General features: G+C 38.9%; 1 protein-coding gene across 2 annotated transcripts in view; it reads left to right on the forward strand.

Moving 5' to 3' along the window:
* LOC110955660 (adenylate cyclase type 1-like) overlaps positions 1 to 14,855 on the forward strand; it is a 105,352-nt gene that overhangs the window by 41,243 nt on the left and 49,254 nt on the right. For both annotated transcript variants that reach the window (XM_051947285.1, XM_022200742.2), the window contains exons 5-6: positions 4,596 to 4,723; positions 12,095 to 12,253. In XM_051947285.1, the coding sequence (XP_051803245.1) occupies positions 4,596 to 4,723; positions 12,095 to 12,253 (287 nt within the window). The remainder of the gene's footprint in view (positions 1 to 4,595; positions 4,724 to 12,094; positions 12,254 to 14,855) is intronic.

Below are 14,855 nucleotides of genomic sequence, written 5' to 3' on the forward strand. Positions count from 1 at the left end.
CCCTCTGCCAGACTTGTTCTGTAATATGTGGCTCTCTTTGAATTTCTTGATGAGACTTCTCACTCCACTTCTTGACACTTGGAAACACTGTGATAATGTTGTAGACCCTTCTCCTGCTTTGTAAGCATCAACATTTTTTTTTCCCAAGCCTAAGCTGATTTGTTTTGGTATGATGCTTTCTCCAGTGACAACTCAAATCCTTAATAAAGTTTTCATACTGTGTGTAAAGTAAAGGACAACCCCCAGTTTTAACTTGATTGATTGACTGATTGATTGATTGATTGATTGATTGATTGATTGATTGATTGATTACAAGCTTTGAGCATAAAACACATGATTGCACAACAGTGGTTTGTGCTTTGGCTCAATCAAAAGGTCAGTTCTGAAGGGGGCTAATAATTTTGACCCTGGTAGTTTTTGGTTTTTGTTAAATAATTTTGTTTCTGTGTGCAAAGTTAAATAATGTAAAGCATCCAAAAATAAAGCTAGGATGTTTGGAAAAGCTGTGTTAAAAATTTCTTCCTCCGTTTAACAGCATTTGAGGATATTTTGGGAAAAAAAACTAAAATTTCATAGGGTGACTAATAATTTTGTTTTCAACTGTATTATACTTTTTAAAAAATAATTGGAGTTGTCTATCACTAAACATCTTGAGAATGAAGAAAAAACACTACAGGTCAAATACTTACTTGGAAAATTCTTAAAATTGTTCCTAAAGAGAGAGCTAGGGGGTCAGTGGAAGACATGTTTTTTGAACTTGCAATGTGTCTCACAGTATTAATATTTTCCTGCCAAAAATGTTGCAGTTTTCCAGTTCAGAATGTGGGGTGCTGGCATATGTAGTGTTTTTCGGCATTCAGTCAGAAATAAGTACAGCTAGACAGCCTTAAAATAATGTTGCAATTTTGCAACTGTGGCTTCAGTTAAATAGGGTTAAATGGATTGTGCAATACTGCGGTTATGGTAAAGGTGAGGGTTTCACAAATAAGTGATAAAGCTGCCAGTATGGAAAAGCTATCACATCCTAATGTACTAACTTTAACCTAATGTACATTTTAGTACCACTTTGGTTTGGTCACCTGAGATGGTACCAATATCTGATCTGGGCCATGGACTAACCAGTGTCATTTTTAAATGTACCTGCCAGCTTGTTATAGAGCAGCTGTAAAACAAGAGTTACAGTGTTTATAAAATGAAGTCATCTTCGGCTTGTTTCACTTTGTCTGTGTATCATATTTTACAACAAAATATTTGCATTCATATTTTAAATGAGTACCAGAGTTCCTCATCCTCTTACAAATATTTCTTTAAATTCTCACCATTTTTAGAAGAGCTGACATACTATTTGAAGGATAAATTCCTCATGGATTGGTATGTAGAACACTGTAATATAGCACAATGAAGTCACAAGGTTTAATTCTTTGCATCTAATTTACATCTGATTTGAAACATTGTCATTATCTAATTATTTTAATGTTTACATATATGTATGTAGTCTGAACATCAAAAAGAATTCATTGAGAGGTTTTCCATTATGAATAAAGTCTTCATGCTTGTCCAAAATGTCACATTTACACTCAGCTCTCAGTGTGCCACATACTTGACCTCCTCTTCTCTGAGTCCAAGAAATCTCTACAGACTTTACTCTTGCTTTCTACATGCACACACATGCACATGCACACATAAGTCACATGATCAGTGGGATTATCCCCCTTGAATTCATTCTGCATCGCTGCAATCAGTCATGGCTTAATGTGGGAAGAGAGACAGAGGGAGAGAAAGAGCAATATGCAAGGTGATATGAGGCTCACTATCGGTGCTCCAGTGCTCAGCAAACCATTATATGGAAATCTTGTGATGAGGCTATATCGCGTGCATGTGTGTGAGTGTGTGCGTGTCGCTGCAGCTGCACCCTAATTGAGATTTATACCCTGTCGTGTTAGCTTGGGAGAAATTCACTTTCAAACTGGCTCTGTCACAGCTGCTGAGCCTGTCTTACTGCTGTATGCTACATAACACATTGATTCTCCCGGGGTTCGCCCCAAACTTAACCACGACAGACACATGCCTCACCCTATCCTTCACGTAATCATACTGAAGGCAGGAATGAAACAAGTCAAACTAGGGACACAGATTTTACCCTCATTCATCCCCAGTAAGCTGCTTCAGAATCCCAAATTTGTCTTCAAAAGCAAACCCAGATACCTTTCTCTTGAGACATGGATTTCTGTCAGCTTATAATTTCTCTCATTTCTGTTCCTATACATGCACATACACACACACTTCGTTTCTTTTTCTAGTGCTGGGATAATCATCCACATTCTGAATTCTCATATCCTCCCACGCCAGAATCTTTCTGCTCCCGTGAGCAGAAAACCAGAGCACCCCATCTTCTCTCTTCACATCTCCTCCTCTTGCCCTGCAGTTTTCATGAATCCTCTGTAATATATGTATTTGTGTTTGCGTGTGTTCACATGTGTGTTTGCCACTCAGAGGCTGCCTGCAGGCAAAGCTTTGTATTGTCTACCATTGCAATTTTGTGATGACTGTGCGATACAGTGCCAGGAAACCGTGTGAATGCAACTCCAAGTGCCTGTACAGTTCTGTATGTTTTCATGAAACCATGCTGCAATTTGTGTTTTTCTACAGGTGTGTGTCTGTCCGTCTGTGTGTGTGTGTGTGTGTGTGTGTGTGTGTGTGTGTGTGTGTGTGTGTGTGTGTGTGTGTGTGTGTGTGTGTGTGTGTGTGTGTGTGTGTGTGTGTTTAAACAGTGTTTTCTTGGCCATGTTGTTGTTACTGAAAAAAGTAAAAGGGCAAAAACGTTTCTTTAGGGTTAGCCATTGTTTTGGTTAAGGTTAGGGTTTGGTTGAGGTTAGGGTTAGGGTTAGGGTAAGGGTTAGGGATTAGATTTGAATGGGAGTCAATGGTATGTCCCCGCAATGATAGCAAGACACACACATGGGTGTGTGTGTGTGTGTGTGCGTGTGTGTGCGTGTGTGCGCGCGCGCATGCATGCACACATGCATGTGTGCATGCATGTGTACTTGTATGTGTGTATGTGTGAGTGTGTGTCATCATTGTGGAGTTTGTGCACAATGTGGACTGTGACAAATAGCGATCTGTCTGAGAATGTGTGGGTGGGATTCTACTTCAAGAGCATGTCGGAGCAATTAGAGTTGGCCTCAACTACAAACATACAAATGGTTGCACAAGCACACACATCTGATTTACATGAACATAGATGCAACTACAGTTTCCATGCAGTTTCTGTACAGTCAAATAACATGTAACAGGAGTAAAAGTACATTACTGTAAAAGTTTCAGCTGTTAAAAATAGACATGGTGTAAGGATGTATGTTATGATTTACTTCCTACACTATGTTTTCAGTGCTTGCTATCACTGCTGAACTTTGTTCTCAGGAGGAACTATTATGAGCTATCAAGTTCAAGAACAAAGGGTTTAAAATAGCAGCGGTCCTTTCATAATTTGTCATTTGTGAGGAAATCAAAGTTTATAAAATCTCTGACTGAGAGTTAAAAAACCCTCATTTGCTGGTCTTTTTATAACTGACATCCATGCTGATCATCATCATTTGCTAACACTGATGCAAACATTTGTTTACTGGGTGTAATGCACTATTAATATGCTATAATGTGTATCATGGTCAGTCATTTGCTGCTCTGCACTAAGCACAAAGGTCAACTGGTTTGGCATGAATTTGGTCTAAAACCAGACTCCTGAACCATGAAATATACATTGATCAGTCACAACATTATAACCACTGACAGGTGACGTGAATAACATTGATCATCTTGTTAAAATGCAACATTCTGTTGGGAAGTCCTGACATTCACGTGGATGTTTAACATGTACCACCCACCTAGACATTGCAGGTCAAGCAACCCCCCCCTCCCCCCCAAACCCTCACCACACATGACAATAGCTGTCCTTGCCAGTTGCCACCCTCAGCAGGTCAATGCACCCTGACACACCACAAAAGCTGCTCGGGAGTGGGCTGGGAAACACAACAGAGCTAAGCTGTTCACCTGGGTTCCACACTTATCAGATCCAAATCTTATTGAGCATCTGTGGGATGTGCCAGGATAAGACTGGTCTAGGTAGAACCCTCCCTTCAACCCACAGGACCCACAGAATTCACTGCCACCATCCTGGTGCCACAGGACATCCCCAGAGGTCCTGAGTCCATGCCTCACTGGGTCAGAGGAGTTTTACCAGCATATGGGAGACCAACACAATATTAGGCAGGTGGTCATGATGTTATGCTTGATTGATGTATGTACTGTAATTTACTAGCAGTCCCTCCAATAGATGTTACATTATTTCAATCAAGACCAAATTGGACAGACAAACCAGACAAACCAACAGACTGACCTCACCAACCCAAGAAAAACATTGTTATCATGGTAGAAAATCTGATAATCTTGCAAAAGGCTATACATGTGATGTATATGTATGTATAATATATAAATGTGTCTTTTTGAAAAACTTCTTGATTGTCCCTTTACCATTTGTAACATGACTGCCATTGTACAACAGTAGTTTGTTTCAGATGTTCGTCTCTGCATGTCTGCAGGAGAACCACTGCAGGCGTATCAAGATACTGGGGGACTGTTACTACTGTGTGTCAGGACTGACACAGCCCAAGGCAGACCATGCCCACTGCTGTGTGGAGATGGGGCTGGATATGATTGACACAATCGCGTGAGTTGAACCTCCATTTTCTTTGTGACATGATTGATGTATTTTGCATATGTATGCACGGGTCATCATCAGGTTTCATTTAGTTTACAAGAACATGTTGAATTGTCAGTTTAATAATAAAAGAACATGTTTGTTTCTGTTAATATGCAGGATATTAAAAGCTAATCTACAGATTTCATTGACATTTGGGGAAGTGTTATGCTACAGATTACTGAAGAACTGAATATTACCATTTATAGGGCATATTATAGCTCATGTCTCGTTACTGAGAGGTGTAGAAGCACATTTCCCACCTAAACAAATTGCCATCGTTGTGATTTTTCTGCAAAACACTTCTTTCAGTTCTGTTGCCACAGACATTGTGATGTTTATATTAGGAAAACTCACAAAAATATATGAAAGCATTTGAGAGTTGCTGAATCTGCCTTTGTTTAAGATTAACAACGGTTAGTTCCAAAGTTTCTAGAGCCATGGAATGGTGGCCTGATGCCCTTCATTTGCATAAAGAAGCCAAGTCATTAACTTTATACAAAGGAACAACCAACACAAAACCTCATCTCTCGAAATTTGAAGCAACCCCACCAGAATGCATTGCACAGCTGCTTACGTAGAGAGCAAATGGGAAGCACTAAAGTGATGAATCCAGATACTTACCATATAAAAAGCTAGTTTAAAAGCTTCGCATAGGTCAGTTTGGTGTAGTTACCTGTATTTAAATAGCAACTTTACCTATACAACAACAGAGTTATGCTTTACTAACAACTCTGTTGTGCATTGCTTTCATTTATAATTATTTCTATTCCTTTCTATTTTTTTTTAGCTTTATGTGGTGCAATCAAAAAGTCCTGTGACTGTTTGTGGTGCACTGAGTCATTCATGGTCCAAAACACTCCTCTCCAAAACTATTGGAACAGTAGCTGGGTTTCCATTACAGTTTTTTGCAAAATAAAAGCGATATTTCTCAAATTTCGACAAAGTATATTTGCGCTTTGAACGTGTTTCCATTGAAGGTTGTTCTGGGCAGAAGCATCGTAACTCTCGTAAAATATCATCCCGCGAGATTTCACTGCAGGAAGATGGACGCCCAAAACCTGTTTCTATCTCCTTATAACACTCTGCATTCCTCTGCTGTTTGCTGTCTAGTATGGCAGTGATGTTTTTCTCAAGAATAATGCCAAGAAAAGTCTCGGTCTCCTCTTCTGTCCACACGTACCGTGCCATGTTTACTCCAAGAGAACTGGTCATGTGACTAGGTACGTCACGTCCGGTGACGTATAATTGCGGAAAAAGTGTTTCCATTGCGCTTTTGCGATATTTTTCAATATCGAAATGTCTGAAAAACCACCTCATGAGAGCATAAAAACTTTTTTACGATATTTTAGTCCTTTTTCGAAGTTCAAGGTGTTTCCATTACCATTTTTTATTGCGCTATTTACATTTTGCGAATATCTAAGGGTAATGGAAACCCAGCTAGAGAGGCCAATTCCTTTATTTTTGCTGCTCGAGATTGAAAATATTTGGGTTTGACATCAAATGATGAATATGAGACAAGAGATCAACATTTCAGCTTTACTTCCAGGTATTTATATCTGGATCTGATGCATAACTTAGAAGGTTACATCTTTTGTTTGAACCCACCATTTTTTATGGGAGCAAAAGTATTGGAACATGTGACTGACAGGTGTGTTTCTGTTACCTTTTATTATTCAAACAAATATATTGCTCAGTGTCTATGTTCAGTTTCAGATTTGGGTTTTTTCTGTGCAGACTGAATCTATAGAGTTGTAACCAACATGAAAACCAGACAGAGGTGAAAATTAAGCAGTTGTGAAGCTGAGAGAAGATGGAAAATCAATCACAGCCAATGCACAAACATTGACTATAGCTAGTACAGGGATCGGCAACCCGTGGCTCCGGAGCCGCATGCGGCTCTTTCATCCCTCTGTTGTGGCTCCCTGTAACTTTGGAAAATAAATAATCAACAGGCTATTTAATTAAAATTTCTTTTATTTTAGATTGTTAATTTTTAAAAATTAATTCTAAATTTGAAGATTATGGTGATCTTGTAACATCAAAATAAAACGTTTTAAATTTTCGTCTGTCAAAATATGCATCCCAGCCGTCAATCTCCGACACTCACCGGCCTGCGGGTATTCATTTGGTGTCCTGTTGATCTTCGGATCCCAGTGTTTGCTCTACATTCATTCAGCAGCGGCGGGCCACCATTCCTAAATCCTAGCCGTCGCTCCTTCAAATTTCTTTCTTTTTCTTATTGTCACAAATACATCACTGTCACACATCTCCGCCTTCACAGCAGAGTCCTGCATTGTGTCGGGTACTCATGAGTACTAAGGTAAACTACGGATAATTGTCTTGCTCAGTATCTACTCTTTGACATGTCAGGTTAATATGACGTTACTCGCGAGAGCACGGCTCGATGTCACGTCCAGCATCCAGGCAGCAGGTCAGAGAGTCAGAGGAGTGTTGTCTTGGAAAATGGGGCAGCAACTTACCGGAGAAAAGTTATTAGCTTAAGATAAATAGATTTTACAAGTTAAATACACATTCGCAAATTATTGATTTCCATCTAACATTACGTAACGTATGAGGTCCAGGAGCAAAAATGACATTCACCAAGTAAGATAAATATTAGTGGTAGGACACAATTTAAAAAATGAATTTATCTAATTAGAGGCTTTGTAATTAATTAATCACAACTGATTAACAAGGGCATAGAGGTAAAAAAGCGATATATGCAGTGTTGTCTTCACTTTAAATGCCAAAAGGATTTTGCGGCTCCAGGTGTTTTGTTTTTTTTTTCTGTGGGAAACGGGTCGAAATGGCTCTTTGAGTGTTAAAGGTTGCCGACCCCTGAGCTAGTACAACTATTTTGAACGTCCTGAAGAAGAAAGAAACCACTGGTGTACGAATTAACAGACATCGAATGGGTAGACCAAGGAAAACAGCAGCAGTGGATGACTGAAACATTGTGAGAGCTGTAAAGAAAGAACCTGAAACAACTGTTACATCAGCAACAACCTCCAGAGGGCAGGAGTGAAGATATCACAGTCTACTGTTCACAGAAGACTTTATGTTAAAAGTACAGAGGCTACACCAGAAGATGCAGACCACTCATTTGCAAGAAGAAGAGGATGGACAGGGTGGAATTTGCCAAAAAAAGTACAGAGATGGGCCTCAAAAATTCTGGGACAAAATCTGATGGACTGATGAGTCAAAGAGGAACCTTTACCAAAGTGATGATCTCTACTCATGATCCCAAACAAACAAGTTTATCTGTGAAACTCAGTGGAGGTAAATTCATAGCTTGGGCTTGCATGACTTCTTCTGGAACATGCTCATTTACCTTCATTGATGATGGAACACATGATGGAAGCAGCAAAATGAACTCAGAAGTCTACAGAAACATTTTGTCTGCCAGTTGTAAGAAAGATGCCACCATGGTGCCCGGATAGCTCAACAGATTGAACAGCTGACCCATAAACTTGGGCTATAGACCCCATGCAGTGGTCATGGGTTTGAGTCCTGCCTGTGACTCTCTGCTGCAGGTCATTCCCTTATTCTTCTCCCCACTTTAGTGTCTTCCTCTCACTATGACTGTCAAAAAAGCTGCAAAAATGGCCCAAAAATATTTAGAAAAAATTCAATTCAATTCAATTTTATTTACGGCGCCAATTACAGTCAAATTGTCTCAAGACACTTGACAGAACCCATATGCCTGAGGATTGGGAGATCCTTCATTGTGCAGCAAGATAGTCACCCAAAAGACACTGCTAAAACAAGAAAGGTGTTCATCAGGGGCAAGAAGTGGAAGTTTTAGATTGGCCAAGTCAATCTAAAACTTCCACTTAATCCCTTTAGAGCTGCATTTTACCTGCTAAAGACGAGACTGAAGGGAGTAACCCCCAAAACAAACAACAACTCAAAGCAGCAGCAGTGAAAACCTGGAAAAGCATCACAAAAGAAGAATGCGGAAGTTTGATGACATCAATGGGTCACAAGCTAGATGCAGTTATTGCAAGCAAAGGATTTGCAACTAAATATGAAGTCTGATTGACTTTAATCTATTTTAAGTCCATCTGTTCCAATACTTTTGCTCATCTAAAAATTTGGTGCTCTGTTACAAATAATCATATCTTCTAAGTTGTGCATCAGATCCAGATGTAAATATCTGGAAATAAAAGCTGAAATGTTAATCTCTTGTCTCATATTCATCGTTTGATGTCAAACCAAAATGTTGTAAGTCTATAGCAAAAAATAAATAAATGAATAAATGGCCTCACTGTTCCCATACATTTGAAGGAGAGTGTATATCCAACATGTGTGAGCAGTAAACTGTCATAAGTCAAGAGACCATGTGACATCAGGACCTGTGCTACACATGTTTTTGTGACAACTGGCAGTTGCACATGTGTGATCTCCCAGTGGAGTTCTAATTGGAGCAGAAAGGAAAACATAATGTCAGCCAACAGCAGGGATTTAATTCAAGTAATTACATTTATATAGTACCACTTTACAACATATGCCATCTCGTAGCACTTCACATAGTATAGTGAAACCATACAAATTTTAAACAGAAACACCCAGTAAATCAAAACCTTCCTTTGGATTCCCTTTGAACAAGCATGTAGTGACAGTGTGAAGGAACAAAAAAACTTCCCCTAAACTAGGATGATCCAACTTCAATGTCAGGGATCATCACTGGTGTTGAGAAGTGGGTGTGTAGGTCTGAGCCAGAAACCAAAGAGAGACATGGTTGTAATTGGACTATTGAGGTTGGAGTTCAACACTACCGTCCTGGGGAGTTGGATTTACAACATTGCAATGGCATGTGCATCCTTCAGTTGCACCGTTTGCGTGGTCACAGCACAGGATAACGTGGGATTTTTGGTCGCAGCAACTCAGTTGTTGCTCTCCACACAGACTACTCACCTGATTTGGCTCCCTATGATTTTTTCACATTACATACAATGAATATCAATTTAAAATTTTGCCTTTGTGACAGTTCAGGAGAATCAGCCCTCATTGCTGTTGGTCTCACTTTCTGACCATTTGATCGCACCTCTTTTATGTTACGTTCACCACAACTCAACACTTCCTACAGAGATTTCACATTAAACAAGCTTTGTGGAAAAGGGAAATAAGTGAATGAAAATTTCATTTCGGATACAACACTAGTGGGGTTATTGAGGTAGAAATATATCTTATGCTGAATTTAACAAGACAGCAGGTGGACATGGAGGAAGCTTGGATTCCTGTTTTTTTCTGCTGTAAAGGTAACTAAAGCAGATTAAATTAAAAATAAACTATATTCTGTCACTCCAACATATTTGGATATTAGTAAATGAGAAAGATTTTTTACAGTATTTTTAAACATTTCTTAGTCATTTGATTTGCACAGCATCACGGAGGAGGACTCACAAATATCTTATATTGCTCAATATTAATGTAGTAGTACAACATGATACAAGACTAGATAACTGTTTTGTCTGAACTCAACAGAAATGTCCATGTATGTCTTAATACTGACTGAAGACAGATCTTGCAAACTGAGAGTAATGAAATACCAGACAAATTTGGCAGCTTAAAAACACTTGGCGACACATACACATGGCCCTTGCCTCCCCTACAACCGTGCTGACACACATACACTGAGCACCTTTACCTCATTTTCTTGTGTGAGCACTTGCCTGTCATGTTCTTTCCGTGCTGCTCTGTCTGAGTGGATGGATGCCGTCACATGAGTCCTTTATCTCAGAGGACAGGTGCTGCCATACACAGTCATCCCTCACCAAGTGTGTGTGTGTGTGTGTTTTCTTGTCTGCCACCCTGTAAACACACACACAAACACACACTTTGTTCTAACTCTGCTGCTCTCTATTTCCTTCCTTGGCTCCATCCGTGACTCTGTCTGCAGTCTGAAGTGGCTGACCTCCTGCTAGCTTTGTGGTGTGATTTGGGAAAATGTCCTGATTTATCTCCATTGCACCACAACACAGTAACAGGAAAGTGGCCTACAAAAATGTGCATCCATACATGCACACCCTCAAAGTACATGGGAGGAATTTTTATTGTAAGAATGCATTGCAGAGCAGTCTGCTCTGTTGGAACAAAGACTTTCATTTGTTTTGAAAAAGCTGAAAGCTTGTTCAGACATTCACAAGGAGCCACCTAAACCAGAAATTATATTAAGAAGGCATGTCCGTACCTTGGTTGCAAAAAAAATCATCACTAAAATGTTTTAGATCCATTTTAGCATCCAAATAAATACTGAAAACCCATCAGCATACATATTCACATCATTTAACTCAAGTCAGGTCAATCATTTCTGAGAAATGACAAGATTGTGGAAACTGCTTAAATTTCACGTTGTTAAAAACTGGTTTCTCACCTTTCTGCATCTTCGTCTGATGTATGAAACAAGCTGCTCACTGACCCAAACTAAAGATTGTATCAGATCTCACAATCACTGACAACGTTGAAAGCTACATATGTGTACATGTGCTTTTAAATATCTTGCAAGAATATCCTGCAATCACAATGTTTACTATGAGCATTGAATCATGCTTGTTTGCAGGGCAGTTAAAAATAATATTTGTAACCATAGCAACAAAAAAACATTTTCTCCCTGAATATTTGCCAATAAAATATTTCACAAAACAATCAAATATTTAATATTACTTTTTTCCGAGTATTATTCATTTGTGTTCTATATTTTAGAATCATTCATTTAAGTTTACACTTTCAATAGCATATGTGTATTCTTATAATGTTTACATAAAAAGTGTTAAGCATTCTTTGATGTTATTAAGGAAAGTTTGGAATGGTTATGAACCTAAATTGGCTGCTACAGAAAATAGTTAAACAAGAAGCCATCATTTGATAATGCGCATCAAACATAAAGTCCAGCTGATTATACCAATGTCCTTTGATGCACCAGTGTATCGGGAAAAATTTAATTTTGCTAAAAAAAGTTTCAACACAGTGATAATAATTCATTCTAATGGGAACATGAATATCTGTATCTAACATCACAAAATTTAATTTAATAGCTTTGACATTTCACACAACACTATACACGTCAGCCTCATGTGCATCTTAGGAATAGCTGAGCAGTCACAAAATTCAGTAGAACTCATCCTCTGATAACCAGGAATATTTGAACTAAGCTCAATAGCAATCCAACCAAATGCGGATCAAAGTGCATGACTGGTCAACAAATCTCCACAACCATTTATGCAGCCACGCTATCAGCAAAAAACACAGCAAAAAAAAAATGCTGCAAAATCCCCTAAATGTTAAAACGTTGTTTTTGTTTAAGCAGATGGAGATTAACATGCCTCCTCCCTGCAGGTCGGTGGTGGAGGCGACAGAGGTGGATCTGAACATGCGTGTGGGTCTGCACACAGGACGGGTGCTGTGTGGCGTGCTTGGCCTCAGGAAATGGCAGTATGACGTCTGGTCAAACGATGTCACACTGGCAAATGTGATGGAGGCCGGAGGGCTGCCTGGGTCAGTACTGACTGTTACACCCAATGCAACTGGACTGAGACACACACACACACACACACACACACACACACACACACACACACACACACACACACACACACACACACACACACACACACACACACACACACACACACACAGTTTCCCAGCAACAGAGATAGAAGGCAGCCTCATGATGTACAGTATGAATCCAATCATAATGTTCAAAGATGCTTTAATGGATTTTTTTTATCCTATTCACACCATGTGCATTTTTATAGATTTGTCATATTTTATAAGTGAGAAGGCCATTTTCTCTCTTACAATTCATAGAAATATTTTAAGAAACTATTAAAATTCTAAAAAACAAACCTGGAAATGTTTTCCATATCACATTACATTATAGGATCTTAGTTACAGGATCTCAAATTTAGAATCATAATTATCAGATCTGTGTCTAAAAAGTCTCATAATTACAAGATAGTGAGTTTGAATATGAGCTTGTTTTTCTAATTATTATCATTATCTTGTAATAATGAAGACAGTTGACATAATTACCGCCAATGTTCCCTCTAATTTTTCATGAGTCTGAGCAAACACACAAACTCACTGAGCAGACCCTTGGACCACTGTGAGCAACATCAGATGTGTGCACTGTGGTCACGCCAGCATCGCATCCATCCAAGTTACATGGTTTGTTAAAAGAACCAAATTACAGCATTTACACTTCTGTTAAAACACTTTGTCAGCAGGAGCCAGTTGAAGGCTGTAGTGATTTTGGTGACACTACAAGGTATAAGAGTGAAGTTATTGAATATTTTTGTCTCTCTTTGCTGTTGCAGACGGTCCCTGTTCACTCCATAGACACACGTGTTATTTCTGCAGCTTGACAGACAGCATAAAACTGGGCTTTTAGCACATTGTGTGCCTTACAGCGATGGGAAAGAGGCATCGTTTATGTTTTTGACAACCTATATCTAATGAGTTATAGATGCTGGAACTCTGAATCTGTGAATATCTTTCCAACTTTACTGAACTTGGGGCCACTACCACCCAAGGAATGGCGTATTTAATTCTGAATAAAGCATTTAGCCATACTTAAAGCTTTAAGTGCTTTATTAACACGGAACTAAGAATTTTGCATTCTTTTATGATCACAGGTTCTGTCTGAAAAGAAGTGGTACCATTTTTAAACAGTGAAACCATACTAATAAAATAAAATGTAATGACCAACCAGTGTGCAATACTGGATTCTGCAAAAACATAAACAACTGAATGCAGAATACTATACAAAGAAATTATCTACAGATATTTTTTCATCTATATCTAAAGCTTATCTTAAGACAGTCAATGTATTAACTCATTTATGTGTGTATGCACGTATTTATTTATTGATTTATTTAGTACTGTTAACATATCAAAGTTCTGAGTGAGTTTTTCTTTAGATAGGCAAAGGCCATTTATTGATCACATATAGGCTATTAAATAAATGTTTATTGAAAACTAAAAGGCATTTAAATAAAACTTAGGAATTTATTGAGTCACTAAAATACTGTAGAGTCTACGGCCACATCAGCATGTTTATAAGCATAATCTGGTAAATTCACAAACATATAATGTAGGAAATCCAGCTTATCTCATCATGATGTCCCTTACCATATGGACTTCAGGAGATGATTGGGGATGATAAACTGTGACCTGCTGGTTGGGTCCTCTCTATTCTCATGTTTCTTACATGTTTGTCTCCTGATGCTGCCTTACTTCAGCCAGTCCATGAGCAACAGAAAACACAGTTTTTCTTGTACCCATTGTCAGGGGTTCAAGTCTTCCCACTCAAACGTTTTTGCTTCTTTGGACGTGGTGGAGTTACAGGTGTACACATTTTTAAACACGCAGAGCAGTGCGCAGCAGCGTCTGTAACCAGGAAACCCGTGACAGGACCATAAGACCGGGCACACAGAGAAGCATAGATATATAGAAGACTAGATACGCTAGCGCGCTGTAGCAGCCGGCTAAGGTGGCTGCACATAAGGACGTCTGTAAATGACGTTGATTAGCTACGTAAATACGTATGTGAATCACATCATTGGCTGGAGCAGCCAGTCACGGGTCACTCACTGACTCACGTTGAAAAATAGCACAGAATGAATTGTTATAAATTTATTTTATTTTCAATTTAGGTTGGATTTTTTTGTGTGCAGCGCAGATTTTCTGTGCAGTGAGACTGTGTCAGGAGTGCGCAATTGCGCACGCGCACAGCTTACAGGGAACAGTGGTTTCCATCCACGACACGTCTTCTCTTGCGATGCACTGTGGGTAGAACCTTTTTGAGTGTCTCCTTCTATATGGTTTCTGATGAGGCCAAACACAGATCACCTGAATCGGTTTTTAGCTGACAACTACACTCAGCTGTGTTTGGAATTACATAATTTTTAAAATTTATTTTTATTGTCAGTATTTTTGAAATGATTTTAAACGGATTTCAATGTAGCTGCAGCAGAAATTCCTCATGTTTTTTTCCCCCATTATTCTGTTTTGATTGTGGTTTTAACTGTTTTGAAAACAGTGTGTTAGCATTTGAAAAATGTGCTGTAAAAGTCTAGTGTTTTGCAGGTGATGAACT

The sequence above is a fragment of the Acanthochromis polyacanthus genome, chromosome 4 (genome assembly GCF_021347895.1).
Source record: "Acanthochromis polyacanthus isolate Apoly-LR-REF ecotype Palm Island chromosome 4, KAUST_Apoly_ChrSc, whole genome shotgun sequence".
Classification (NCBI taxonomy): Eukaryota; Metazoa; Chordata; class Actinopteri; family Pomacentridae; genus Acanthochromis; species Acanthochromis polyacanthus.